The following is a 27,473-nucleotide window of genomic DNA, read 5'->3' as shown; positions in this document are numbered from 1 at the left end:
TTTATTTCAGGGAGCCGGTGTGTAAAGATATGAACCGCTTTCTTGGCAATAGTAAGGACTGGAGCAGCAGCATTCTGAAACACCAGTCGTCTAATCATGTTTTTTGTTGGACCTGTAAGCAGGGTTTCTCAAAGTGAGTTCCGTGACACAAGTCCAGGAGTGCCGCAGAATACGTTCAGTTCAACCACTTTTAGACCCTACATACTTGGTAAAACCGACCTGAGTTGCACTGTACTGTACTGGACTGATCTACACAAACATAGAAAATCTACAAGCTCACAATGTTCAAAGTTTTAAAATGTGAACATTCAGAACAGATCACTCATGTGTGCTATCACTTTTTAACTTTCACTAATAGTCAAGTGAGCAGAGTTGAGTGTGTTGAGTTGGTATTGTGATGTCCAATACTCTCTTTTTATTCAAACCATGAAGCTAAAACTTATCTCCTCCCGCATCTTTTTCTTGATTTGATGACAAACTGGCTACACAGCATCTCTGTCTTGATTTTTTTTTTTTTAATTGTAAACAATAAACATGCCTGTCTAGAATGAAAGACTCTGCAGAGCTTTTAAGGGTACTACAGAGTTCTCTACATTAATATGACTATTCAATTTTTTGCGAGAGAGAGACTCTGCAAAGAATCAGCCATTTCACCAAAATATTGGAATCAGTATAGTTCATGACAAATCTGTCGAACAACCAGGCTCTTGTGTATTTACTGTGTGCATGACTGCATGTGTGTGTGTGTGTGTGTGTGTGTGTGTGTGTGTGTGTGTGTGTGTGTGTGTGTGTATGTGTATGTGTGCGCTTTTCCTAAAGTGTTCCATTTCTCCTGACACACCCTTCTGATGACTCAGCATTCAGTTGAAGTGGTGAACGCTGGAATTCCTTCCTACCATCAGTCATCCTGCTCACTCTCTTCCCTCTAACTCAAACTCACCCCTCACTGTCTCACCCCTCTCACTATCTCATTCCTCCTCACTGTCTCACCCCTCTCACTATCTCACTCCTCACTGTCTCACGCCTCTCACTATCTCACCCCTCACTGTCTCACCCCTCACTGTCTCACTCCTCTCACTGTCTCACCCCTCTCACTATCTCACCCTTCACAGTCTCACCCCTCTCACTGTCTCACCCCTCACTGTCTCACCCCTCTCATTATCTCACCCCTCACTGTCTCATCCCTCTCACTATCTCACCCCTCACTGTCTCAACCCTCACTGTCCCACCCCTCACTGTCTCACCCCTCACTGTCTCACCCTTCACTATCTCACACCTCACTGTCTCACCCCTCACTGTATCACCCCTCTCACTGTTGCACTCTCTCACTCTCAACTAGTCTTTACTGTGTTAATGTGCATCCTAATTCGTGCGTACGTGCATGCGCATGGTGAGGGTGGCTCAGACAGTCAGACTCTGCAATGTAGTTGTGCCTCTGGCCTAAATTTGTGCCTCTACATCACTGACTTGTGTGTGTGTGTGTGTGTGTGTGTTCCTACTGTAAGAAGACAAAGCTCTTTACTTCGTTTTGCGTACATTATCTCCCTACGGCGGTCGGGCGGCCTATGGTTGCTCTCATTATCCGGACATAACTTTCAGTCTCTCTCTCTGTCTCTCCTTTGCTGTCGTTAACCCAGTTCCTTACTCACTCTCTGTGCCCTACTGCTTCTCTCTCTCTCATATGACCAGTGTCTGTCTCACTTATAACCCACCCCATCTTACATAAATACTGTATGCATCACGTCCCTGTGCCTATGTGTGTATGTCTTGAAGCGTATGACTCATGTACTGACTTCAAGGTCTATAGTCTAGTAACTCTAGTTGATCAGAGCCTGACCAGAGCCTTTTGTGGCGATTCTGGACAACCGTGTATCCGACTGACTCAAGGCCGGTCACTGCACTCCCTGTGGTGGTGTAGAACGCGTGCATCGGATTTGAATTCGGTGGGGTGAACGGTTCTTGAGTTACGTGAATTACAGACGTACAGACACACGTATGTAAAGATGCGTGGAGCATTTATTGTGTAGCTTGGTATAATTCTGTGTGTGTGTGTTTAAACCAGCATATATAATAAATTAAATGGACCAGAAGGCTTTATACACTGTAGATGCACTGTACACTGTCACTGTCATAGCTGTGTTTTTTTTTTTATATATTTTTTTTATCCCACGATTTTGTAACCACTGTGTCAATCATCTAATGTGATCCTGGGCTCTACACACCCTCCGCCAACCTGGGGAGAGCAACGGACTTAACTCATGCTTCCTTCATGCTTGAGTGTCCAAGTTGCTCCTTTACACCTGACAGGGGGGAGTTTCCCTGGTTGGACGTAGCGCGTGGAAGGAACACGTTATTCCAACCAGTTCCTTTCCCCTCAATCAGGCGCCCCGGCTGGCCAGGGGGAGGCAGTTTAGAGACCAGGATTACTGCATGTTTTTGTGAGGGTACCTACCCTAGGGGACACGGGGAGAACATGCAAACTCCACACAGAAAGGCCCTTTCGCCAACCCCTGTGGTTTGAACCATAATCTAAATGTTTTCTTTCTCCATCTCTTTCTGTGTCTCTCTCACCTCCTCCGTGTGATCCCCATGAACTGTGACCTGTCCTGCAACATTGTCAGGAGTCAAACCAAGGTAACACACACACACACACACACACACACACACACACACACACACACACACACACACACACACACCGCTTTTATAGGAATCATTCATTATAGATGAAAATTGTATTCATGTTTTTTTATTTTTTTTATTTTTAGAGATGAATTACTCACATTTGGCATTTGTCTCTGGTTACATGAAGATTAAATTATATCAATTATATCAAATATAGTATATTATATATTTATTACCGTGTTCGAAAACACCCAACTTGAATGCCAGGTAACTGAGGGGCAGCTTGACAAAGTTGGACGCTTGTTTGAAGGTCCTTCAAACAGTCTGTCCAGACTTCTAAGTTCCCAATGCTGGAACCTGCGTGTTTGGTGTTTTACCTTTAGTGTTTCAGAAACACATATTTGGTATTCATTGTAAATGTCTTCTGAAATGTTTATCCTTGGGATGTGATTTCTTTCAGTAGGCAATGAAGTCACTATTTAAAGTTGTCTTTGTCACTGTGACTGTCTTGCAGTCTGATTCCCACGCTTGGATCCTTCTCTTTCTGTCTGTCAGTCAATTGATATATTTTATCCCTTTTCCTGTCTCTCTTCCAGACCTTTGCCTATGACTACTGTTTCTGGTCCATGGATGAGTCTGAGAAGGACAAATTTGCAGGTGAGCATAACCAGACACAATGATTCATAATTTCTTACAAAACATATTTATGTTTGAAGATGTTTGACAACATCTTTCTATTTTGCCGAGTCATAATGGATGCACTGAAGCCATACATAGTCTGATATGGATTCAGATTGTTTGCTCCATACACGGCTATCAGTTTCAGATTCCCCATGAGAAACCTAACACACTTCTAAAGAACATATTTATAGCTGCACCGTTTCCCAAGTAATGTTAATGCATGCAGTATGCGTGCGTACGTTTAAATGGACCAAAACAGATATACTGTTGTAAGTGTCAGCTGTTCTGAGCCGTGTTAAATGTTATGTTATGTCTATAGAGTTTGATGTTTCCACAGATTAATGTTCTCAGTCGTTACAAGTTACTGATTTCAGTCATTTGGATTATGCATGTCTTCTATCTATGGAAGCATGTTGCATACAATTGCTACTTTCAGTCATAAACCACTTCCCAATGAACATTGGATTTAAAGCTGCAATCCACATCCACGTTTCATGTCTGTTGTCTCAGTCTCCCAATGGAGAGGGTTAATTGCACCGCAATGCCTGCCCTGAACTACAATAAAGCTAGTTGTCCAATCCGGTGTGCCATCTGCTTTAGATCACTGTATTGACACTGTCAACCAGTGGCCTACCCATCACCAGGGCATACCTTTCTAAATGGAAGGTAGGAGGAGTTAAATAGGTAGGAGGAGGAAATAAAGTTTATCCGTTCAACTAAATTCTATATTGTAGCTTTAATGTGCATCTTCTACTGTATATCTATAAATGCACAAAGTCTCTGCACGTACGTGTGTACGTCTATAATGCACGTAACTCGAGAACCGTTTTAGTTTAAGGGAGGACCAAGCTAGTTGTCCTCTGACATCACTTTGTCTCATACATAGGCATATATAGGCATGTCACTATGACTCAGACATAAACAAACCCATGTACTAATGTCATCAGGGATCTCCATATATGGGCATAATAGGGACACAGGCAGACACACCCATACAGAGATCTCCATACTGTATATGGTCACATTTGTGACGCAGACAGATGAGTACTCTGACAAAGCACCAGACACTATGACTCGGACATATCTGTCAGAGCAGAATAATGTGTAGAGTGAGGGCCACTTATGGGCCCGAACTCTTGTACCCCCACCATATTTGCTTGTTTGTTTAAAAAAATCTAATTGTGTTCACCAGATGGGGCAGACAGGTTAATATAAGGAAGTGTAGGCTACAGACAGACAGAATGACTGACAGACATTTTTCGGTGCTTTTATAGATAGATAATAAAATATTCATTTGATTTTTTTTGAGGGGCGCTAGATTTTCGTCTGACACAAAAATTAAATTTCCATTGACTATGACTGCAGCATTTATGTCATATGTGGACAAGCAAATCGGCAATTTTTGTCCTACAAATTCCCATTGACAATGAATCGATGTACGATGATAAGAGCGCCCCTCACTTCACACTGGTGTAATCTTTTAAATGAAAATAAATTGAATTTTTTACTACACTGATTCCAGTGAACTAAAGAACATCGAATGGATGCACCTGGGACGTATCCTCAGTGATGCATCCCAAGGTCATCAGGGTTTCAGGTCTCTCGAACATCATACCCCTCTCTCAGGTGACCCAGCCGGGGTGATCAAGTCCCGACTTACGTCTCAGTAGCTACCCTCGATCAGTCCCATTAGGGCATGACCAGGGCCACACAATCCATCTGAACTACTCCGGAACTACTCTGCCGGGACTGGGAGAGCCAGATTCTGGCACGTGGAACGGATTAGGCTCTGTGGGTTGACTCCTGTCCGGGCCCCTCCTACGTCTCACCAGGTCCACTCTCCACTTGCACAGGCCAGGATCTGTGCGTTGCACTAGACTCCCAGCACCAGACACTTCAATCAGGAGTGGTGGATTCTTGAGCCACAATGGTGGTGCTGCAGGCTCCGCTTGTGGCTTGAATGGTCCTCCTAAAGGCCTCACTGAGGGTTTGTTGGGCTTCCTCCTCACAGGACACAGACTGGGGCGCCAACACATACTGCTCCCGGGTGCCGTCTACATTCCGGCTGTCACCCATAAATCTAATTTATAATAGATTTTTAAAGATACTTGTTACCAATATTACATATAGGCTGCTGGATAAGCTGCCAGTTGTTTACTTAGCTGTTCTCCTATTGAAAAGGGCCTGCTGCTAACTGTGCATGCTGATTCAAGATGTGCACCATGTGTTCCATGTGTTTGAAAACCTGCTGCTGCTTCACTGCCGCTGCGCTCGATAACCACACCGGATAACTGTCGTCTCAGTATGTTTGAGGCCACGGGAGGCCACCACCATGAACCCGGCATATAGTTTACAGCTACGTTAAAACGCTGATTAAATTAAAACTCCTGACTAATCCTGGTGGGATGCTGTGATGGCTCAGCCGACTGCCGTCACATGCCGTGTCAACCCCCCCCCCACCCACCCTCTCTCTGATGTCTCTTAATGATCCGTCTCCTCCCGTGTACTGTCAAAATGATGAAGCAACACAGAACAAATAATCTTTAACAACTTAGACCCTATATAATTCATATATATAACACCAAATCTCTTGGCGAAAAATTGCAAATCTACACTCGTTGCAACCTATTGTTGCAGAATGTTGAGAGAGCTCAAATCTTCAAGAATAACCTAACGTGTATTTAATTGAAGTGTGTGTGTGTGTGTGTGTGTGTGTGTGTGTGTGTGTGTGTGTGTGTGTGTGTTATTGCAGGTCAGGAGGTAGTGTTCCAGTGCCTTGGGCAGAGTCTTCTGCACAACGCCTTCCTTGGCTACAATGCCTGTATATTTGCCTACGGACAGACAGGTACAGTACTCATCAACACAGTCAAGCTCTTGAATCAAATCCCTGTACCAGTCATTTACTTCAAAAAGATGAATGAATAAAACCCTCTGGTACTCTTCTCAGCTCCCTCTGACTCTATTACTCCTTTCCTATTGGCCAATTGGAATGTTTCTGATCCTGGAACTAAAGCCAGTTGCACTTGTTGTACACCAGCTAAGTGGCTAGAATGTAACTAGAAAAGCACCAGTACACATTTTCTCTTTGAACTGGAATTGAGTGAGTAGGGCAATAATGACCTCATACCAGAGGGCGTGAGAAATATGCCCTGTGCATAATTGTAGTCCCAGTTTTCTGAAGGTGGCACTGGCACACCTGTTTCCCGTTCTAGTTCATCTTCCCAAATAGATTCCTTTCGCCACAGAGTTGAACTGGTAGTTCTCCCATTAAGGCAACTTCATAACAAGTGGTATGCAGCAAAATTCTGTTTAACTCAGAGTGTAAGAATTTATCCTCGTAGGTCCAATTGAACTCTCCCAGAGTTAAATTAACACTCTTGATTGTGCTATGTAGGCACTCTTGTTATGTTCAATATAGACCCTGTATTGTCCCATGTTATGAAAGTAAAACACGGTCTCTGTCATGGTGACCAACTGGTTTCTCTGTGTGTAACTTACATGTAACACTGAGCACAAGCATGTGACTGTTTCTCTTGTGTTGTCATTGTTAGTCTCTTGTTAGCTTCTTAAATACTTGTCAGGAGCAGAGACTCTGTGTTTGTCTCCGCCAGACCAAAGGCATGGCCGAGACTATGTTTTGCGTCTGTGCGTGCATGCGTGCGTCCGTGCACACATATCCATTTATGCTATGCAACTAGGCTTTGACTAATTTAGTTTATTGAAGTGACTGGAAAGGCAAAACTGAGGCAATTGTGTGATATCTGCTTTATTTTTGACTCACTTTCCGAAAGTACAGAATGTTGAGTGGAAGCATTTGAAAATAGTACAGCAGAATATAACTGGGGGATTGAGGAATTCAGAATCCATTTTCCAGTACAGAAAAATAATGTTTTTGAAATGCAGGTCTTTCTACTTGAAAGCAAGTAACATTTCTCATTTCAGCTGTGTGTTTGCTCTGTAACAGTAACACTTACTATGTTGTGTGTGCATGTGACTGTACAGGTGTATGCATCTTTAGCAGTGGTTTTCAACCCTTTTCATATCAAGGTCCATTTCTTCTTTGGTATTTGAGCCACGGACCACCATTTGATGACATTTAAGGCTCATTTAAGTCTGGATTTTCAAAATATTTTGTTGTCATTGGATAAGATCTTGTTGTTCACAATTCCATGCTGTATTGATGTTGGTATCATTAGGAGAGATAACAGGCAAACGGTGATCAAAATAAGAATTTTTCTACATTCTCTAATTGTGTAGACTTCTTGTAAATTAAGTAATGCAAATGTTTAACAACAATTGAACTCTTGAGGGTGTAAAATGAAACCAAATGACCCTTGCGGGTCCATTTGCTTTTCATTTTACGCTCTCAAGAGTTAAAGATCTATAAGGGTCCATTTTGATACCAACTCTCCATCATTTAGCTGGGGACCACCTGGAACTCCCTCAAGGACCACAGGTTGAGAACCACTGATCTATGGGCACACATAATGTGCGTGCGTGTCTTATCTTCCAGGTTCGGGGAAGTCGTACACCATGATGGGCTCTGTGGACAGCCCCGGCCTGATCCCCAGGCTGTGCAGCGCTCTGTTTGAGCGCACCGTGCAGGAGCAGAGAGAGGAGAACAGCTTCACCGTGGAAGTCTCCTACATGGAGATCTACAACGAGAAAGTCCGAGACCTCCTGGACCCCAAAGGGTACGACACACAAGCCTACTCCTCGCTTTCCACCTCCCAAATCTGACCTCTTGAAAGCACGTAGGTTCTAGGAGATAATTCCTTCATATCGAAGGTCAATGAGGCACTTGGTATTGGGTTATACTATAGCAGAGAGCATAAAGTGAGTGCCAAAGTGAGTTTACGTTGTTTAATGCAGCATGCAGATAGTTTTTTTTGCCACTCAATAGGCGTTCCCGCATAACTTCCAGTTATGATGATGTCACCCGCGTCACGCATACCCTCTATATTACATGACAAATTAACTACCGGTATTTGAATTGGAAGGCACATGCATGTTGCTCCACAGTGCACACTAATCTGCTGGAAAGGAGCAATAAGCATAGAAAAGACCCTATAGTAAACCAGGCACTATAAAACCTTAATGTCATCCACAATGAATAGTACTTTTCTCTCACTTGTCTCCTCTCGCTATAGTATAGATGACAAGGACAGGCAGCTGGCTGATGTCCATAGAGTTCATGTCCAGCAGGCTGGCCGTAAATCAACATGGCGGACGCCACTGAGCTGTTTTTTGTTTCAGAGCAGAGTTTTGTCAAAACAAAACAAAACAAAAAGTTGAGTTTGTGTATATTGTCATGATTGGGGAGGACCTCCCAAGTTACATTCTCTGTATGAAAGATGCTGCAGGTGAGGTTTATTGTTATGGATTCCGTTAGTTCCGTTAGTTCCCTGCCCTCTGCTCGCTTATAGAACAGCGGTCAGTCAGTGTGTCTCCTCAGAGTTCATGTCCAGCCTGGGCGTCAGTAAATCAGGACCCTGGGGGCGGGGCCCCTATCCCTATCCGCATGCTGGGCTTTTGTGTTTCTGTCAGCAGAAAGGGCCTCCTGAACCCAGACACCGCTGACCTCTGACCTGCCCCTGTCCCCACATGACCTTTGACCCTGTTAAAGCCAGCCAGTCCAGAGGCATACCATCTGACAGCCATATGGAGCAGTGGCCATGTAGTGCAGAACGATGAAGCTCTGGTCACTAGGATGGGTTTAATAGGGTACGGCTGGTTTTATTAGATGGACTGACTGGTCTTAAGGTTAGTAGGACATCTCATTGTCAGTGAGGTGTAACCATAATGTCACAGAGCCCCTTGACGACAACAAACAAACTCACTGTCACCCCCCCCCCCCCCCGCAGATTTGCACACATTTTTCAAGATTAAAAAAATATATATATATATATACCGGTAACATAATATGGCTCAAATCAAAGAATGTATGACACAGATTCCTTCCGGGTTTGAATGGGTTACACAGTGTTTTCGTGTGTCTTTTCCAGGAGCAGACAGGCGCTGAGAGTGAGGGAACATAAGGTCCTGGGACCGTATGTGGACGGCCTGTCTCGACTGGCTGTGGCCTGCTATAAGGTAACGACCTCAGTCTAACGCTAATGGACACCAGCGGTGGAGAAATGTACTCACATTGTTTTACTTAAGTAAAAGTATCAATACTGCAAATGTAGAAATGCGCTGTTACAGGTAAAATTATGGAATCCGACATTTGCTTAAGAAAAGTCCAAAAGTATTGCAATCAAGTTTTCAAATGTATAAGATGTATACATAATTGCGTTACACCACTGACGTACACACTTTACATTTATTAAGCCCTTTTTACAGAAAATGCCTACACACGCAGCAAACTCCTGTGACCTTTACAGGTCTAATATAAGTATAATAATATAAGTAATTATACACGGTTCAGAATTGCATTAGCTGTGCACACGTAATCTCTTTTAGCACACAGCATTACAACAGTCATACACAAGGCAAACTGGTTATACTTAAGTTCCTACAAGTTTTGCTTCTGTGATTCTAGCAAGAAAGTGTTGCATTTGAATGCACCGCTCATCTGGAATTTGAGTAAGAAGACATAATCTGTGACAAACAAAATCATAGCACTCAAGGATACAACATACTATATAGAGTGACAGTTTTTATTAAGAGAGTTGTCGGGATCGGGATTCGAACCCGTGACAAGCAGGTGCCAGGACCGTTATGCCAGCGGCCCAGGCCATCTTCTTGAGTATTCTAGTAGAGCCTAGACTAAGCCAACCACATTTTTTATTGTAGCTTTATTTAAAATATTTGTGTTTTGTTATTATACTGATAATTGAGCAATATCAAAAGTAAAATTGTTCAAACACGCTCTTTACAATTTCAACCTATAATCTCTACAATGGAACTAAGTCTATAATTTGTGTTTTCTTTTTTTATTATTTGGTTTAAATTGTCAGAGAACTAATTTGCTAAACAGGCTTGGATTGTTGAGCTACAGATTAAGCAATCATATTATCATAATGCAACACCTACTGTTAACAGATAACCATCCTAAATAAGACACACATAAGATCAATCATCTGTTGCATGCTCAAAACTCACCGCAGCGAGACGTGTAGTGAGCTTGTAGATCTGCTATTTAAAGAGCACAACACAAAATCGACCCACCTTCACACTAAAGAACACCATCAGGATTGCTTTAATGGTGACAAACGTGGTTTTGTTTGTCAATGCTGTCATCTGTATCAAACAAAAAAGATAAACGGATGGCAGCTGTGGAAAACCATTTTCTATATATAAATTCTGGATGTCAGCTTCAACCTAAGCAATGACAGCAACACTGGAAGACAATGTGATTGATCTTATGTGTGTCTTATTTATGTGTGTGTCTATTTATAATCAAAATTATTCAACACTTCTACTGCATGACCGTGGATGTTAATGATGACACGTATTGTCAGGTGTTTGAAGTATTGTGTTGTGTTGACAGGACATCGAGTCTCTGATGTCCGAGGGGAACAAGTCTCGCACCGTCGCCGCCACAAACATGAATGAGGAGAGCAGCCGCTCTCACGCTGTCTTTAATGTCATCCTTACACACACACTGAAAGACCTGCATTCTGGGGTAAGACACACACACACACACACACACACACACACACACACACACACACACACACACACACACATACATACTGTACTAAAAGACCTGCAGTCTCGGGTAAGACACAGACGCTCACAGATGTGCGTAAGCTCGGCTAACACTGTCTGATTTTTATGTGTGTCAGGGTAAAATGTGTGTGCTTCCCCGTTCATGTAATTGTTAGTTTAACCTTTTTTGCTTAAATGAATCTTGCGGTGGTGGCACTTTTTCAACGCTCTGTAGAAGCATCTTATTATAGCTGTGGTGATTCTTCATTGCTCTCCTCATGACCCAGATATTCCAGACCTGAACTACTACTGAGTCATTCACTGTTTCCTACTACAATTCCTTCAACGTCTTCATACTGTGATTTGGACAGAAAACTGCCTTCGATTTTAGCCCGACCGATGCCAAATGTTTGGTTCACATCCTGATTTTAGAGAGTACTAGACCAAAGTGAGTACTGTGGCACCCTAGGGTGACGTGATGCTGGCTCAGAATATTTGGATAATATTTGACTTTGTCAAACTGACCTGAGTTGCACTGTACTTGGTGCATTCTTTTTCAGTCTATTCTAGATCAAATCTCTTCACCAAAAATATCCTGATATTTTCCTGTTGACACACTGTATGTTAGTGGGGGAGATGTACATATTCACATAGCGTTATATGACATGCATGTAAGGTTCTATAAAGTAACTCAGGGTTGCCGTACATGTAAAAGTTATTTACAGACAAAAATGTTTGAGAATCAGAGTCCTAGACCACCAATTACCAATGTTTTTTTCCCCTTTTTTACCAATCCTTTGTCAAAGAAAAAAAAAACATTTCTTGGTTAAAAAATCGGTCATGCTCGATCTTTGATGCTCCAAGTAGTCAACTGTGTGAACATTGTCTGTTGCTGAGGGGGATGAATTCATTCTTGGTCTTGGTCTGAACCATCTATCAGTGGAAACCGTCTCAACATTCGGCCCACCTTTTTTGTTGCTAACAATTTGATGATTTTGATGCTGATAAAAAAAATCCTGTGCCTCCTCCTGAGGCAATTATTTTTGTTTTTTGATTCTCAGCATCCGTAAGCCACTCCCAGCTCTCACCCCAAATCTTGGACCATTTGGTCTATCACTCCCAGAGTTGTGCCCCAGACAGAGTTTCCTTGCAAGTTTCCTTGCCGAAGCTTCCTTATGTTTTTTCATCCCTTGCCTGAGTGCACGTCACTGTCATCTCGAGGGAATTTGCGTCAAGCCTGCAGTAGTAGAGTGTAGTAGCACTTGTAGCTGGAGTTGCCCGAGCATTCGAAAGTTGGTCAGTGTTTCTGCCTGTCCTACTTTGTACCAGTACAAGGTCCTGGGCACCTGTTTCCATGGCGGCCGCCCAGGACACAGTGTGGGTTTAAAAGCAGGAAATACTGTTAATAATTAACATCTTTGTCACTCAAATCTGTCATCTGATCTGCTGTGTGTCTATTTACTCTGTTTACAGCCAGCCAGCTAGTCTATAAAGAGCTAGTGAGTAGGTCATTGTTTCTCACAAAGCCATTGAGACATCCTGCTCGGTTTTAGCTGTAGTCAGAATCACAAAGACTTTATTGTCACAACTTAAATATACTTTACAGTAACAGAAGGGTGAAATTAATTTGCCAATTAAGGCTCCTCAGACCTCTGAGTATACGAGTTACATTAAGGCTAATGTATAGACCATGGAGGGGTGGCCTGGGCGCAGCCATAGCTGAGGTGTCCCATTAAGTGCAGCTTGACACCTCAACATGGATTGCCTACACCTGGCCTACAGGGCACTGCTCCATGGATTCATCTATAGAAAAACAAATCTGCTGAACAGAAAATAATCTCCTATGAAGTCATTCGTTGGAGAACCATTTAGCCTTTAGCCTCCCCTGTTTTCTCATGTCAGCCAGACTTACTCACTGAAGCAGCAAGACAGTCAGCTGACCCAGCCCATTATCCCAACACAGAGCGTCTGACCAGCCCACCAGACAGTCAGTCAATATGTACGGCAGTCATTGAGTCAGTCAGTTGATCAATCAGACAGCCAGATACGCCAGCCCAGCCCAGTGACTTTGTCTGCCGTTGCATTACAGTGAAACATACTGATCTGGCAGCAGGCTGGTGGGGATGCTGATAATGAAGTGAGCCACTCGACTGCTTCTTATCCATGACACTGCTCATTAACTTAACTCATTAACTTAAAACCAACACACCATATTGTGATTCATCTCACATTTACAATGGCTAGTTTAAAAGTCAACAATTGTACACAGGGGCATCCATGCAGTTATCTTATCGGGGAGTTTGTCGTGAATCGTGATGCAACGACACTAGTGACTAGTCTCTCTGACCAGGCAGTCATTAGTGCACTGTGTTTTTTTTTAATATATATATATATATATTTTTATATATATTTTCTATCCCACGATTTTGTAACCCATTTTTCACCCCTGTGTCAATCATCTAATGTGATCCTGGGCTCTACACACCCTCTGCCAACCTGGGGAGAGCAACGGACTTGAACTCATGCTTCCTTCATGCCTGAGTGTCCAAGTTGCTCCTTTACACCTGACAGGGGGGAGTTTCCCTGGTTGGACGTAGCGCGTGGCAGGAACACGTTATTCCAACCAGTTCCTTTCCCCTTCATCAGGCGCCCCGGCCAGGGGGAGGCAGTTTAGAGACCAGGATTACTGCATGTTTTTTGTGAGGGTACCTACCCTAGGGGACACGGGGAGAACATTCAAACTCCACACAGAAAGGCCAGTGCACTGTGTTTTCATGTCACCTTCTGGTATTGCCTGAGCTCGCTTGGGACCTTGACTGAGGTGATTTGAAAACGCTACCAGCCAGGTACTATCCTCAACTTTTGTCCAATGGACAACAAAAAAGGCGAAATGAGTTGTTACCCAAAGTCCTTCATATTGTCTCTGGAACAGTGGCTGCTCTCCTGGGGCCTGGCAAGTGCAGCAGACCCTGGGCGAAAAGAAGGGACAAAAATGTAACGGAGGCCGAGGGGTCAGGTCACCGTCACACCACCAGGCTATTGTGAAGTAGCCTGTCTCTTGGCCAGTGTGGCTTTTTGCTGCTGGTCTAGTTACTGTATAAGGAGTAATGACATTAATAACATGTTCCCTCCACTGGGGGGGGGGGGGGGGGGGGAGAGGGAGAGGGAGAGAGAAAACAGCTCAGGCATACATACTGTATATATATATATATATATTAAAAAGACAGACAATGCAGTCATCATAAGCACAAAATCATTACATTGAGAGTAGACCCATGGATACTCCAAGGTCTTTAAATAAATAAGTTTGGAAATGTCTATGGGAAAAATGCATTGGGAATTATTTCCTTTTTTTGTTTGTTGCATCAACCAAATAAGACCTCATATCACGTAGGGATGCCGCCGAATAATCGATTTTTCGATTATGTGTTGCCGTCCCCAAAATCTCTTTAATTTTAATATTTCATAATCTAATAGTTAAAATATAGGCTATTAAGTAAGGCTGCATGATATATCGAACATGTACCTTCATCAGAGTGGAGAATATAAGTATAAATCTAGTTGAGCAAAGCCACTCTTCTCTGCCCCTCTCTCTAACAGACACAGTTAACGATCGCTTGTTAAGTGCCTGCCAGACAGACAATCAGATGAAATGAAGGCAGGTGTAGACTAGAGTGTAGACTAGTGAACTGAACATGTTCTCTTTATATCAAGTAATACATACCAGCCCCTTATGAAACTACTTCTCCCCAAATCCAAATGGATTTCATTTTCCATCCTGAATGGCACTGAGAAGATCTCCACAAAGGTTTACTCATCAAAACTGATTATAAAACTGTAACCATCAAAGCATGCACTCAACATATAATGGTTATGTGACCATGGCATGTGCATAATATTAAATCTTAAAAGTTTGATCTGATATTGATTTAAAAATCGATTATTAATCGCCAGAGCTTTAGAATATTCGATTGGGCAAATGGTCACCATGTGGCATCCCGTGTTATTGAAGAAATATTCCTGTAATAATCATAGTTTCCTGGGCTCTGCAGTGCTACCACAATCCTCCATCAATTCCATGAATGCACCACACTGCATTTCTGAGTGCTTTCTCACCAACATATTAAAGCACTGCAGTGGTCGCACCTGCTTCACACTGATAATTGCAAATTCTACATGCAAGTAGTTTCACAGAAATGTCCACGGCAAACCATGACATTGGAGCATTAAATGTAATTTATGACTGTTTTGCATTGTCTGTCCATGCAGAGACATGGTAACACCCCCCACCTGCTCGCTCTCTCTCTCTCTCTCTCTCTCTCTCTCTCTCTCTCAGAACAAGGGCAGTCTTTGTTTTCACATCACACTGTAATCTTCCTGCTCTTTTCTCACTCAGCATGACCTCCAGACACACACACACCCCGACTCCCCTGTATTCACGCACACACACACACCAAATACACTGCGCGCACACACACACACACACACACACACACACACACACACACACACAGTATTGCTGTCAGTTTCTCTCTCTCATCGTGTGTTCTCAGTGAACTCATCATTAATATCACTCTTCCTTTTTCATATCTGCCCCTCCCCCTGCAGAGCATTCAGGATGCCAATCACAGAACGTGTGTGTGCGTGTGCGGTTAATGAGCAGTACTGTACAACAGCCTGACTAGCAGTGCACTGTACATCTACACACACACACACACACACACACACACACACACACACACACACACACACACACACACACATAAGCTGGACATAGGAGGGGCTAGCACCCCTCAACAAACAATAAGCATTCCGAGGATGTACAAACAAACCCTGTTCTTGATCAGTGGTTCCCAAATTGGGGTCCCCAGATTATTTTGGGGGGTCCCCAGATGATCTGAGCTTGTTATTGTTTTCTCACTCAACAGTAAACAAATCAACATACTGTCGTTTAACTACAGTACATGACGGTTAACTCATTGACTGTCAGAATTTATTTGCGTTTTTATGTATTATGTAATAGTATAGTCCATTCAGTGAGGTGCCATATTCAACTGCCAAAAAATACCCTCCTAGAAGTTAGCAAACGGCTATGCAATCCTCTCGTGGGAGAATCGCGGACCACCCGAGGCATGAATTTTGTAACCGCAACCAACGACGCTTATGTTATGAGCCATGATTAAAAAAAAACGCAATCTGGGACACCTAGTCAAATATGATTATTTTGTGGGGTCGCAGCTTGAAGAGTTTAAGAACCCTCGGTCTTCAGATCAGTCATGAAATAAATACCAAAGTGCATTCTGTTTATTCTTTCTCTCTATAGTAATGTATTACATTTGGTTGCGTGTAATGTCAGTTGTCTTCAAATGTAAGTTAATTGTGTCTCTCTCTGTCTCTGTATAGACGAGTGGAGAGAAGGTCAGTAAGTTGAGTCTGGTGGATCTGGCGGGCAGCGAGAGAGCAGCCAAGACCGGAGCTGCAGGAGAGAGACTCAAGGAAGGAAGCAACATCAACAAGTAATCATGCACGCATGCGCGCCTGCACGCACGCATGCACGCACGCACGCACTCACGCGCGCACACACACACACACACACACACACACACACTCACTCAAATTGCATGCGATGCAAGTGCATGGACATACATACATATGGACACACAGAAACACATGCATTTACATTACATAACCATTAGCCAAGGAATGCTAAAAGTGGGCGGGGTGAGCAAAAATAAGTAGCAAATACTGATCTTGTCCCCGATAGCTTTCTACTGCATCATGGTGGATGCATTACTGTTGCACGAGGTGGTTGACAAACCTGTGTGTGTGTGTGTGTGTGTGTGTGTTTGTCAGGTCTCTGACTACTCTAGGGCTGGTGATCTCAGCCCTGGCTGACCAGGGAGCAGGAAAGAACAAGAACAAGTTTGTTCCCTACAGAGACTCTGTTCTGACATGGCTGCTGAAGGTAGTAACACACAGTACAGTATATTTTTTTAATTTAGTAAAACTATCAGTACTGCAATGTGGAAATACACCAACATATACTTAAAGTACCACAAGTAAAAGTGCTCATTGTGCAGAAGCTCAAAATGCATAACAAATATTGTGAATAGCCTGCTATAGATCTGCTTTTTTCAAATGGTTTTGTAATAATAATTCAAATCTACAAAGTAACTAGTAACTAAGGTTTTCATGTACTTGTAGTGGCGTAAAAGTACACAATGTTTCTCTGTGATGTAGTGGAGTACTGCTTTGGTACAGACATGACGGCACACAGTAAACCCTCCTCTCTCTCTCTCTCTCTCTCTGTCACCAGGACAGCCTGGGTGGGAACAGCCGCACGGCCATGGTGGCCACGGTGAGCCCCTCGGCCGACAACTACGACGAGACACTGTCCACGCTACGCTACGCAGACCGTGCCAAGAGCATCGTCAACCACGCCGTGGTCAACGAGGACCCCAACGCCAGGATCATCCGTGAGCTGCGCGAGGAGGTGGAGAAGCTCCGAGACCAGCTCACACAGGCCGAGGTCAGAGAGGACACTGAATTTACTCAATGGGACATTTACCCATTGAGACCTGAGTCCATATTCTACAAATGTCTTCTAAATCATCTCTGTCAGTGGATCCCAAACTATTTATCAAGGACCCCAAAATGTATATGTATTTGGCCGCCGACCCCCATCTGAAAATATGTTGTTCCAGGGACCCCCCAGAAGCAAAGATATGAGTTAAAAACGTTCGCTGTGAAAGAATATAATTATATTCAAAGATTTGCACACGTTTTCAGCTCCCTCTTTTAATTTCAGTTACTGTGCAGTGCTCTGCTGACTCTGCGTTTACAGCGTCTCAAATTAAATTTAAGAGAATGTTGCTCCATGGGTCTCTGCCAACTAGAACACTATGACCAAGTCATATAGGCTTTTATTTTGGTTTGCTTGTTTGTGAGCAGTTCTAAATATAACATGACTGAGGTAACCAAGCACAAGCTGTATCATACCAAATGTAGGCCTGTGAATCAAATCAAACTGTTTATTATATTGTGACCAAATTTGTGTTATCTGCAGATGTCAAATCGTTATCTGAAGCACTTAATAGGGTATTGTACTGTGAGTGATACTTTGGAAAGTTGGTAGTGAGACAGTGTAAGAGAGACTGAAAGGAAACCGAGAAACCACTTGCAGTAGGAAGTAGAGTTGATCCCACATCAGAGGCGAGCATCTTCACAGCTAACACAATTGAAGGTCCTTAAATTCATATTATTCCCCTTGAGACATGTTAAGTCTTTATAAGGACCTGTGGCTGGTAAATCCCCAAATTCTTGAGATGTTTAGCCGTTTCACCGCCCAGATAGATCAGATACAGTAGCTGGCCAAGTGGGTGGCAGACTAGAAAAACACTGCAGCCACATCTATAATTTACCAGTTTGTGGCGGATATTAATAATCCTTCTCTGAATGGAGAAGTGCAATTGGGGGAAATGCAATTGAGTGGGTGTAGAGAGAGAGAGAGGGAGTCCAGAAAAAGACAGAAAATAACTTAATTATGGGACATGTGGATTATGCCACAGGAAAAGATAAAAACGGCACACTATGTAGCACAAGTAGGGAGACAATAATATTCAGTTCTTAGCAGTTCAAGGTGTCTTTCTTAACAGCCTGTTTCATACATACGTTTATTAAAATATATGTTTTGTACTGTTCCTCTTCTCTCCTCCAGTCTATGAAGGCTCCAGATTTGAAGGAGAGGTTAGAGGAGTCCGAGAAACTAATCCAGGAGATGACTGTCACCTGGGAGGAGAAACTCCGCAAGACGGAGGAGGTAGCACAGGTAAAACGTGGATGGTCATTACAGATACTGTTCTGTTTCTCTATTTTCCATTGATCCGTTTCCAGTGTCCCATAAGCCTTTGCGTTTTGTGTGTGTACCATAACATCCTCCTCCTGTTGCTGCTGAGACCAGTGTTGCCACAGCTCACTCTGTGTGTGTGTGTGTGTGTGTGTGTGTGTGTGTGTGTGTGTGTGTGTGTGTGTGTGTGTGTGTGTGTGTGTGTGTGTAGGAGCGTCAAAAGCAGTTGGAGAGTCTGGGTATCTCCCTCCAGTCTTCAGGGATCAAAGTGGGAGATGACAAGTGTTTCCTGGTAAACCTCAATGCAGATCCTGCACTCAATGAACTGCTGGTCTACTATCTGAAGGTACACACACACACACACACACACACACACACACACACACACAAACACAGTCCATGAGCCGGACACTACACAATCAGGTTTTAGCAGAACAACACTGTACAGTTAGTGAACGTGTGTTTTGTAACGCTGTGCGTTCCAGGATCACACCAAGGTGGGTTCAGCAGACTCTCAGGACATCCAGCTGTGTGGGATGGGCATCCAGGCTGAGCACTGTGTCATCAACATCACTGCCGACGCTACCGTCATGCTCACACCGTACCGCAACTCCAGGTAAACTACGGTCATGCTCACACCGTACCACAACTCCAGGTAAACTACGGTCATGCTCACACCGTACCGCAACTCCAGGTAAACTACGGTCATGTTCACACCGTACCGCAACTCCAGGTAAACTACGGTCATGCTCACACCGTACCGCAACTCCAGGTAAACTACGGTCATGCTCACACCGTACCGCAACTCTAGTCAAATCAGCCATTACAGATGCCAAAATACGAATTCGCCCAATCTATGCAAAGCAACTTGGATAAAGGCGCTAAATAAATGTGTCATTTACCATTTATTTATCATTTTGTGTGTATGTTTTTAGAACGTGTGTGAACGGCTCTCCAGTCACCAGCGCTCAACAGCTTCATCATGGAGACAGAATCCTGTGGGGAAACAACCATTTTTTCAGGTACATCTCTGTTCAATACAGATGTTTTAACTACACACTGGGATGGAATTCATCTATTTTTTATCATGAATAGAGCACCGAAGTCTGACGTCAATATCGGTAATCCACATAGGGGGGATTTTAGATCATAGCCTCATATAAGAACTGCGTTTGAGAAATAAACAAATCATCTCGGCACTCATATGGATATGAAGAATCAACTGACTGTGAGAAAACGCTAATATCACTGCTGCTGAATTAGTTACATTAGAAACACTGTATCAAATATGAGTGACTGACTGTCGTAAACGATACAGAGACACCTCCCCGACCATTTCGCCGAGACAGTTTGTTTACTTTTGGACCACAGTTCTTACAGGTATTATGGTATATGCGACAATTTTAAGAGGACCCCTAATGTCATTCTCCATAGAGAAAGTACTTCCGTGAACCAGGGGATGAGCGAGTGATGTCAGGACTTCGGAGTCAAACTTCATGTTGGCCAAGTCACACATGAGAGCTCCCACCACTATCTTCTACCTCTGGTCAAAAACAAATGACATTTCAAAGGAATTAACTGTCATGTCCAACATCTTAACCACTGACTAAGCCAAAAAATAATTCTTATGATTCAGAGGAGATATTAGACTTTTACGTCATCAGGCTGAGGTTGTGAGCCACTCTGCTACATGAGCATCCACTCTCTTCTCAATATCTCTCTCTCTCTCTCTCTCTGTCTGTCCAGGATCAACCTACCAAAGCGCCGTGGTCGTGGGGTGGAGGATGAGGAGGCCGAGGGTGGTCCGATGAAGAAGAGTGGCAGTAATGAGCAGCTGGACGGTGACGGGGACACGAACAGCGAGGTGTCCAGTGAGGTCAGCTTCTCTTATGAGTTTGCTCAGACGGAGGTCATGATGAAAGCCCTCGGACACAACGGTGAGGACAAGCTCAGATACATCATATGGGTGGAGGGATGGATGGATGGGTGGATGGGTGGATGAATGGAGGGGTGGATGAAGAAATAGAAACATAAATGATGGATGGATTGATAGAAACACAGATGAATGGGTAGATGACGGTTAAAAAGAAACGTGACCTGGATGGTGGGTGGATGGATTGATAGATGGAAACATGGAAGACAGACAGATGGGTGGATGATAAAATAGAAACTTGCGTCAGTGTTGATTTCGTCGACTAAAACTATGAGGATAAATGTTCGTTGACTACCTTTTTTCATTGACAAAAACGAAATAGAAACTAAGCTATGATGACTAAAATTAAGGCTAAATGTATTGACAATTCCGTCAACAGAGACGGACTAAAATGTTAAGGAGGGACTAGTGGAGAAGAGATCCAAACTAAAAGTCAATTTATGTTTGTGTGTTGCACTCTGAAAATAGCAGATCTAAGCGTGAGCGACGCGTTATAAGCTCGTAATTACACTGTAGATTTAGTCGAGGGATTCAAGAGCTTAAATCAAAATGTCCTGTCAAGTCAAACTCAACACTGACATGTGTGGGTGGATGGATGGATGGATGGATGGATGGATGGATTGTTGGTTGGGTGGGTGGGTGGTCGGACTTAACCCATTTTAGGCGGGAACCCCTTTTGGTGTTAGCATTACGTTATGCTTTAGCTATTTAAAAATAGCAGATCTACAAGCTCATACCGCGAGTGGCGCACTACGAGCTTGTAGGTCTGCTATTTTAGAAAAACCGAAGAACAACATTGCTTTTTCAGAAAACTGTCATTTTCAAACAGACATTTTTAGAATCTGATCTCAGGTCAGAATGGGTTAAACCCTGCTCTCGCCCCTCTCCCCGTACAGACCCCATGCAGGCAGTGCTGCAGTCCCTGGAGCGGCAGCATGAGGAGGAGAAACGCATGGCGCTGGAGCGACAGAGGCTCATGTACGAACAGGAGCTCCAGCAGCTCCGCAAGAAGCTGCAGCCCGGCGACCGCCAGTCCTTCTCCCAGAGTGCCACAGCGCCACCGCCAGGAGGCCAGCCTGCAGCCGGGCAGCCTCAGTACCGCAGCCTGGAGAGACTGAGCAGCGGAGGCATGTCACACTCGGTCAGCGCCCAGAGCAGACTGAGACAGTGGAGCGAGGAGAGGTCAGCACACCGTCTGTCTGTCGGTCTGTCTGGGGGTGGGACTTATGGAGAGCTCAGGACACTGTCTGTCAGGGGGTGGGAGGTCAGGGAGGATAATAATCGTTATAATGATAATAATATAAGAGGCTCACTCCTCATGCATTGAAGGAAGCATGAGCTCAGTTTGGGGCTCTCCCCAGGTTGGCAGAGGTAGAGTAAGCACCCAGGATTACAGTTTAGGCAATTGGCACCGGGTGAAAAATTGTGGGATAAACATTCTTAACCCATTTTGTGCGTGAACCCCTTTTGGTGTTTTAAACATTATGTTATAATTTAGCCATTGAAAAATAGCTGATCTACAAGCTCATAGCGCGCCACCGAGTGGTAGCTTGTAGTTCTGCTATTTTTGAAAAATCGTGAAAATATTTATTTCAGAAAACTGGAGGATTTAGAATATTTTTTTTAATTTTTGAGGTCAGGCCTAAATGGGTTAATTAAAAAGAAAATGCGATATGGCGGCTATTGCACCCAGCCCTAAGAGTAACCCTCCGCTTCTCTCCCTGTCACCTCTCTCTATTGCACCCAGCCCTAAGAGTAACCCTCCGCTTCTCTCCCTGTCACCTCTCTCTATTGCACCCAGCCCTAAGAGTAACCCTCCACTTCTCTCCCTGTCACCTCTCTCTATTGCACCCAGCCCTAAGAGTAACCCTCCGCTTCTCTCCCTGTCACCTCTCTCTATTGCACCCAGCCCTAAGAGTAACCCTCCGCTTCTCTCCCTGTCACCTCTCTCTATTGCACCCAGCCCTAAGAGTAACCCTCCGCTTCTCTCCCTGTCACCTCTCTCTCTCCCCTGCAGGGAGGTGGTTTTGACGAGGAGTCTGAGGAAGTTAAAAGAGCAGATTGTCCGCGCCAATCTTTTGGTTCAGGAAGCTGGCTTCATCGCAGAGGAGCTGGACAAACGCACCGAGTACAGAGTCACCCTGCAGATCCCTGCTGCCAACCTCAATGCCAATCGCAAGGTAATGCACGCACGCACGCACGCACGCACGCACACACACACACACACACACACACACACACACACACACACACACACACAAACCAAACAAACACCAAACTATTATATAGTAGATGTCCATGTATTTACAAATACTCTATGACAGGGGTCTCAACGTTTTTCAGGCCAAGGACCCCTTAACAGAGACCTTTTCATATACATAAATAGCGTCATACACACACTTGACAGCACTATCAATGTGTAGCGTTAAGTTGGATTAATATGAATGTGTGTTTTCAGTTATCCCCTTAAAACCTTGGTCTGTTCTTCGTTTCCTCTACCACCAAACCTCTTCGACCAAAAGTATAGGGATGCTCCATGATATTCCTCTTGGGTGTAGGTTTCCTCAGCTATTCAACTGTGTGTCTGTGTCTGTGTCTGTGTCTGTGCCTGTGTCTGTGTCTGTGTCTGTGCCTGTGTCTGTGTCTGTGTCTGTGTAGCGTGATGCGGTGCTGAGCGAGCCAGCCGTGCAGGTCAGACGTAAAGGGAAAGGCAAACAGATCTGGGCTCTGGAGAAGATGGAGAACAGGCTGGTGGACATGAGAGAACTGTACCAGGAGTGGAAGGACTATGACGACGATAACCCTGTAAGTCAGCAATTCTCATACTCTGTCGTGCCAAGGACCCCCTAAATTGATATGTATTCGTCCGTCCCCCCCCACCCGTCCCCCCATCTGAAAAGATTTCTGTAAACATTTTTCAGCATAATGGATAAAGTGGATGAAATTATTGTGATGCTACATTAACTGCTTTTGCTGGGGATCACCTGGTCATAGTTTTAGTCAACGAAATCAACACTGCTTAAGGCCAATTTACGTTTTGACATGTTGACGGACGTTAGGGCTGTCAGTTCACCTCTATAATCCAATTCGAATTTCATTGCTTCATTATTTGTAATTTTCGAAAATATTCGAATATTTACATTGTTATTTTAGCTCATATTTAGCCTATAATAATACACAGATTGACGATGCACGTTCTGTCCACTAGAGGGGCCCCCCTTCCAAACGACAAAGCAGCCCATGTAATAATGGTTTTCAGCACAAAATAGCGTTTAAACTGTTGTTTTATTGAGCACAGTGCACTCAGCACGGTAAGATTGTTGTCTGTCTATAGTGCAAATGCATTTTACAGTGAACGTTGTATACTTCTGATACAGTATAGTCTGAGTAGTGAGTAGGCTTAGGCTAGTCAGGAATCATGAACAGGACATTTTCTTTTTTCTTTTTAAACAGAATGCTGTCACGATGAACAGGCCATCATTAGTAAATAGCAATGAAGAAGAAGCCTATATTTTGCGCTAAAGTAATTGTTGAATAACACATAAATGTAGGTTTTAAGGCTAGAATGGCATTGTAGTGGACTATAGTGAGAGGCGAGATTGTCTTTCCTTCATTGCGGGACTGCAGGACTATAGTCTGGAGATAGTTAGTCGTGGATGATCAGCTTCAGACAGTCAGTGTTTTGGTTCGTACCTGGAGTTTTGCATTATCTCCGCTGTGCACAGCAGCACAGGGGAACTGTCTTTAATATATCCATGGTCGTTTTCAGTTGCTTTCCCGTGTGCAACACAAAAGTAGGCTACCATGTGTTTGTTTTGGTAATAGCCTACTGCAGGCGCAGCCATGCTGATTCACGTAATCGCGTAGGACAAAATGAAACCAGCCGGACCAACGTTAATGGTTTAATGCACGTAGGACCCGCATTTTCAAACTGTCCACAATTTGCGACAGACTCGACGGTACTAATAAAACATGTGAGTGATTCTTCTTAGTTGCAGCGCGCTGTGCGACTGTGCGTGTGTGCATGCGTGCAGAGGAGGGAGGAGGTGACGAGGCGCGCGTGTGTGCGTGCGTGCAGATGGGAGATTTCACAGCGGTAGATTCGTTACTCAATACATTTAGTGAGCGGATAAAATAACATAAAACAAAATAAAAATATTAAATAGAATTAATAAATGATAAAAGCTCCATTCGAATGGCAATTTTAGCTTTCGAATATATATATTTTTTTTAATATTCGAATTTCTTTCATATTATGAAATTCGTTCTGACAGCCCTAACGGACGTGTTGTGACGTCAAAAGGACAGAATGGATTGCGGTGGACCTCTGCCGACAGCGTTGTGTACCAATCCAATCCACTTCATTTATATAGCACGTTTCAAAACTCAGAGTTTACAAAGTGCTGTACAGGAGAAAAATAAAAACAAATGCACTAAAGCTACCACACAGAATAACAACAGCGAGAAAACAAAGTACAAACAGTGAAAACAACTGAGACACATTACAGAAAAACAACAGAAAAGCAATAGCATCACAGTGAGAAAAAACATATACAAGGACCGAAGGAACTCAGCGGGGTTAAAAGCCAAGGTATAGAAGTGGGTCTTTAGGCGAGATTTAAAAGTCTCAATTTGACGTGGGAGGGGAGTGCGTTCCATAGTTTGGGGGCTACAACAGAAAAGGCACCGTACCGTACAAAAGGTTGCACATTTTGCGTATTCTTGATTGGCTGGGATGATACAACATCCATTTGCTTGTTTACATTTTGTGGCAACATTCTCATGTCAACAAATCGCAGTCGGTAACGTTGAGAGGCGATGTGCCACTTGTCGGTCGACACTTGTCTCTCAAAGCATGAATTGACATTTATTCTCAAAGTCCAGTACATACAGCACAGGCACCGCAAGAGGTTGTTGTGAATATTTGACTGAACAGTGTGGTTGTGCACCATTTTGTCAAATTGCTTTTAGTAACGTGGTTCACCCCAACACAGCAGTTAAACTGAATGCTCTCATCAATCATATGATCCACTTATCCAGGCGGATAGACGGGAATTTGAGTCAAATACAGGCTTTGCTTATCTCATGCAAATGCACTGCACGGATTGCAGATGTGAAAACTATTGTTGACTGTAAGTCAGAGAGGCTTATTGTCTGTATCAGCCAGGGTGCAGGAGTCTATCTTATCTATATATAAGATTTTAGTCGACTTATAATGTATTATGGCTGGCCTTGATGGGATCCCAATGGCAAATTTTACACATGGTTGCATGCTGACAATAGCCGATCTACAAGCACGTGTTGTGACTGTGAGCTTGTATATCTGCTATTTTCAGAGCGCAACACCCTAGCACAACCAAACACAAAATTACTTGTCTTTTCGTTCTACTGGATCTCTTCTGCCCTAACATTTGTGTTTGTATGTTTGTTATTTCCTGATGAAATTGTCAGTATATTTAGTTAATTTTTGTCATCATAGCTTAGTTTTTATTCTACGGAATCAACACTGGTGCCAGCGTGTCTAAAGCAGTGGTTCCCAAACCTTTTCATGTCAAATTGACATTAATTAGCCCGCGGACCCCCATTTGAAAAGATATGCCAGGGACCTCCATAAGAGAAGATTTTTACGGCTCTAGCAGTGATTCTCAACCCGTTTAATTTCAAGGACCCCCAGTTTGACATGCATTCGTCTACAGACCCCCATTTAATGGCTTTTCTAACTCTGAGAGTGTACAAATCCATTTGGTTCCATTTGTACACTCTCAGAGTTACAGACCCATAAGAGTCCATTTTGTTCCTAACTATCATTTAGCTGGGGACCCCCTGGAACCCCCTCAAGGACCCCCGGACCCCACTTTGGGAACCACTGGTCTAAAGTCTGTATATATTCACCTCAGACCTTGTGTCCGTCCGTCCTCTAGGTGATGTGTATTATATTCACCTCAGACCTTGTGTCTGTCCGTCCTCTAGGTGATGTGTATTATATTCACCTCAGACCTTGTGTCTGTCCGTCCTCTAGGTGATGTGTATTATATTCACCTCAGACCTTGTGTCCGTCCGTCATCTAGGTGATGTGTATTATATTCACCTCAGACCTTGTGTCCGTCCGTCCTCTAGGTGATGTGTATTATATTCACCTCAGACCTTGTGTCTGTCTGTCCGTCCTCTAGGTGATGTGTATTATATTCACCTCAGACCTTGTGTCCGTCCGTCCTCTAGGTGATGCGTTCGTACTTCCGCCGTGCCGACCCGTTCTTCGACGAGCAGGAGAACCACAGTCTGATTGGCGTGGCCAACGTCTTCCTGTCCTGTCTCTTCTACGACGTCAAGCTGCAGTATGCTGTTCCCATCATCAACCAGAAGGGGGAGGTACGCATACGCTGCACTTAGGAGCCCTGCTACACACAGCGTACATTCCGTACAAGGCTGTTAATTCCATCAACCATTGAGCCAAACGACTTACCAATTCTATATTTTTCAGTGTCAACCCTTGGTCAGTCAACCACTTGCGATGGTGTTAATCTAAGTCGGAGAATGTAAAAATGCACAATGGATTTTTCAGTGAAAAGCCACCCAAACTATTATTGATTCTTTAGCAGCGTTATATACAATGAGCAATCTTTTCATTGCTTTTCAATAGCAGCTCCACAGTGGCAAAGCCTGGAGTCTGGAGCTCTCTGGTGGAGCTGTTGGTTGAAGATGGGATGCCTGGATGAATCTTTTCAATTGATTCCT

The 27,473-nt window shown here is 43.7% G+C and overlaps 1 protein-coding gene across 2 annotated transcripts in view; it reads left to right on the top strand.

Moving 5' to 3' along the window:
• Positions 1-27,473, top strand: part of kif13ba (kinesin family member 13Ba) — an 80,683-nt gene that overhangs the window by 28,102 nt on the left and 25,108 nt on the right. For both annotated transcript variants that reach the window (XM_080766332.1, XM_080766331.1), the window contains exons 4-21: positions 2,622-2,634; positions 3,222-3,282; positions 6,059-6,151; positions 7,820-8,000; positions 9,312-9,399; positions 10,799-10,933; positions 16,363-16,475; positions 16,813-16,924; positions 17,276-17,488; positions 18,677-18,787; positions 19,017-19,151; positions 19,291-19,421; positions 19,741-19,827; positions 20,552-20,742; positions 21,635-21,920; positions 22,756-22,918; positions 23,397-23,543; positions 26,958-27,107. In XM_080766332.1, coding sequence (XP_080622458.1) covers positions 2,622-2,634; positions 3,222-3,282; positions 6,059-6,151; positions 7,820-8,000; positions 9,312-9,399; positions 10,799-10,933; positions 16,363-16,475; positions 16,813-16,924; positions 17,276-17,488; positions 18,677-18,787; positions 19,017-19,151; positions 19,291-19,421; positions 19,741-19,827; positions 20,552-20,742; positions 21,635-21,920; positions 22,756-22,918; positions 23,397-23,543; positions 26,958-27,107 — 2,410 coding nt within the window. The remainder of the gene's footprint in view (positions 1-2,621; positions 2,635-3,221; positions 3,283-6,058; positions 6,152-7,819; positions 8,001-9,311; positions 9,400-10,798; positions 10,934-16,362; positions 16,476-16,812; positions 16,925-17,275; positions 17,489-18,676; positions 18,788-19,016; positions 19,152-19,290; positions 19,422-19,740; positions 19,828-20,551; positions 20,743-21,634; positions 21,921-22,755; positions 22,919-23,396; positions 23,544-26,957; positions 27,108-27,473) is intronic.

This window comes from Protomyctophum bolini, assembly GCF_963924005.1.
Source record: "Protomyctophum bolini genome assembly, chromosome: 1".
In the NCBI taxonomy this organism is placed as follows: Eukaryota; Metazoa; Chordata; class Actinopteri; order Myctophiformes; family Myctophidae; genus Protomyctophum; species Protomyctophum bolini.
Note: the sequence above shows the minus strand (reverse complement) of the source record. Positions and strands in the feature narration are given on the sequence as shown.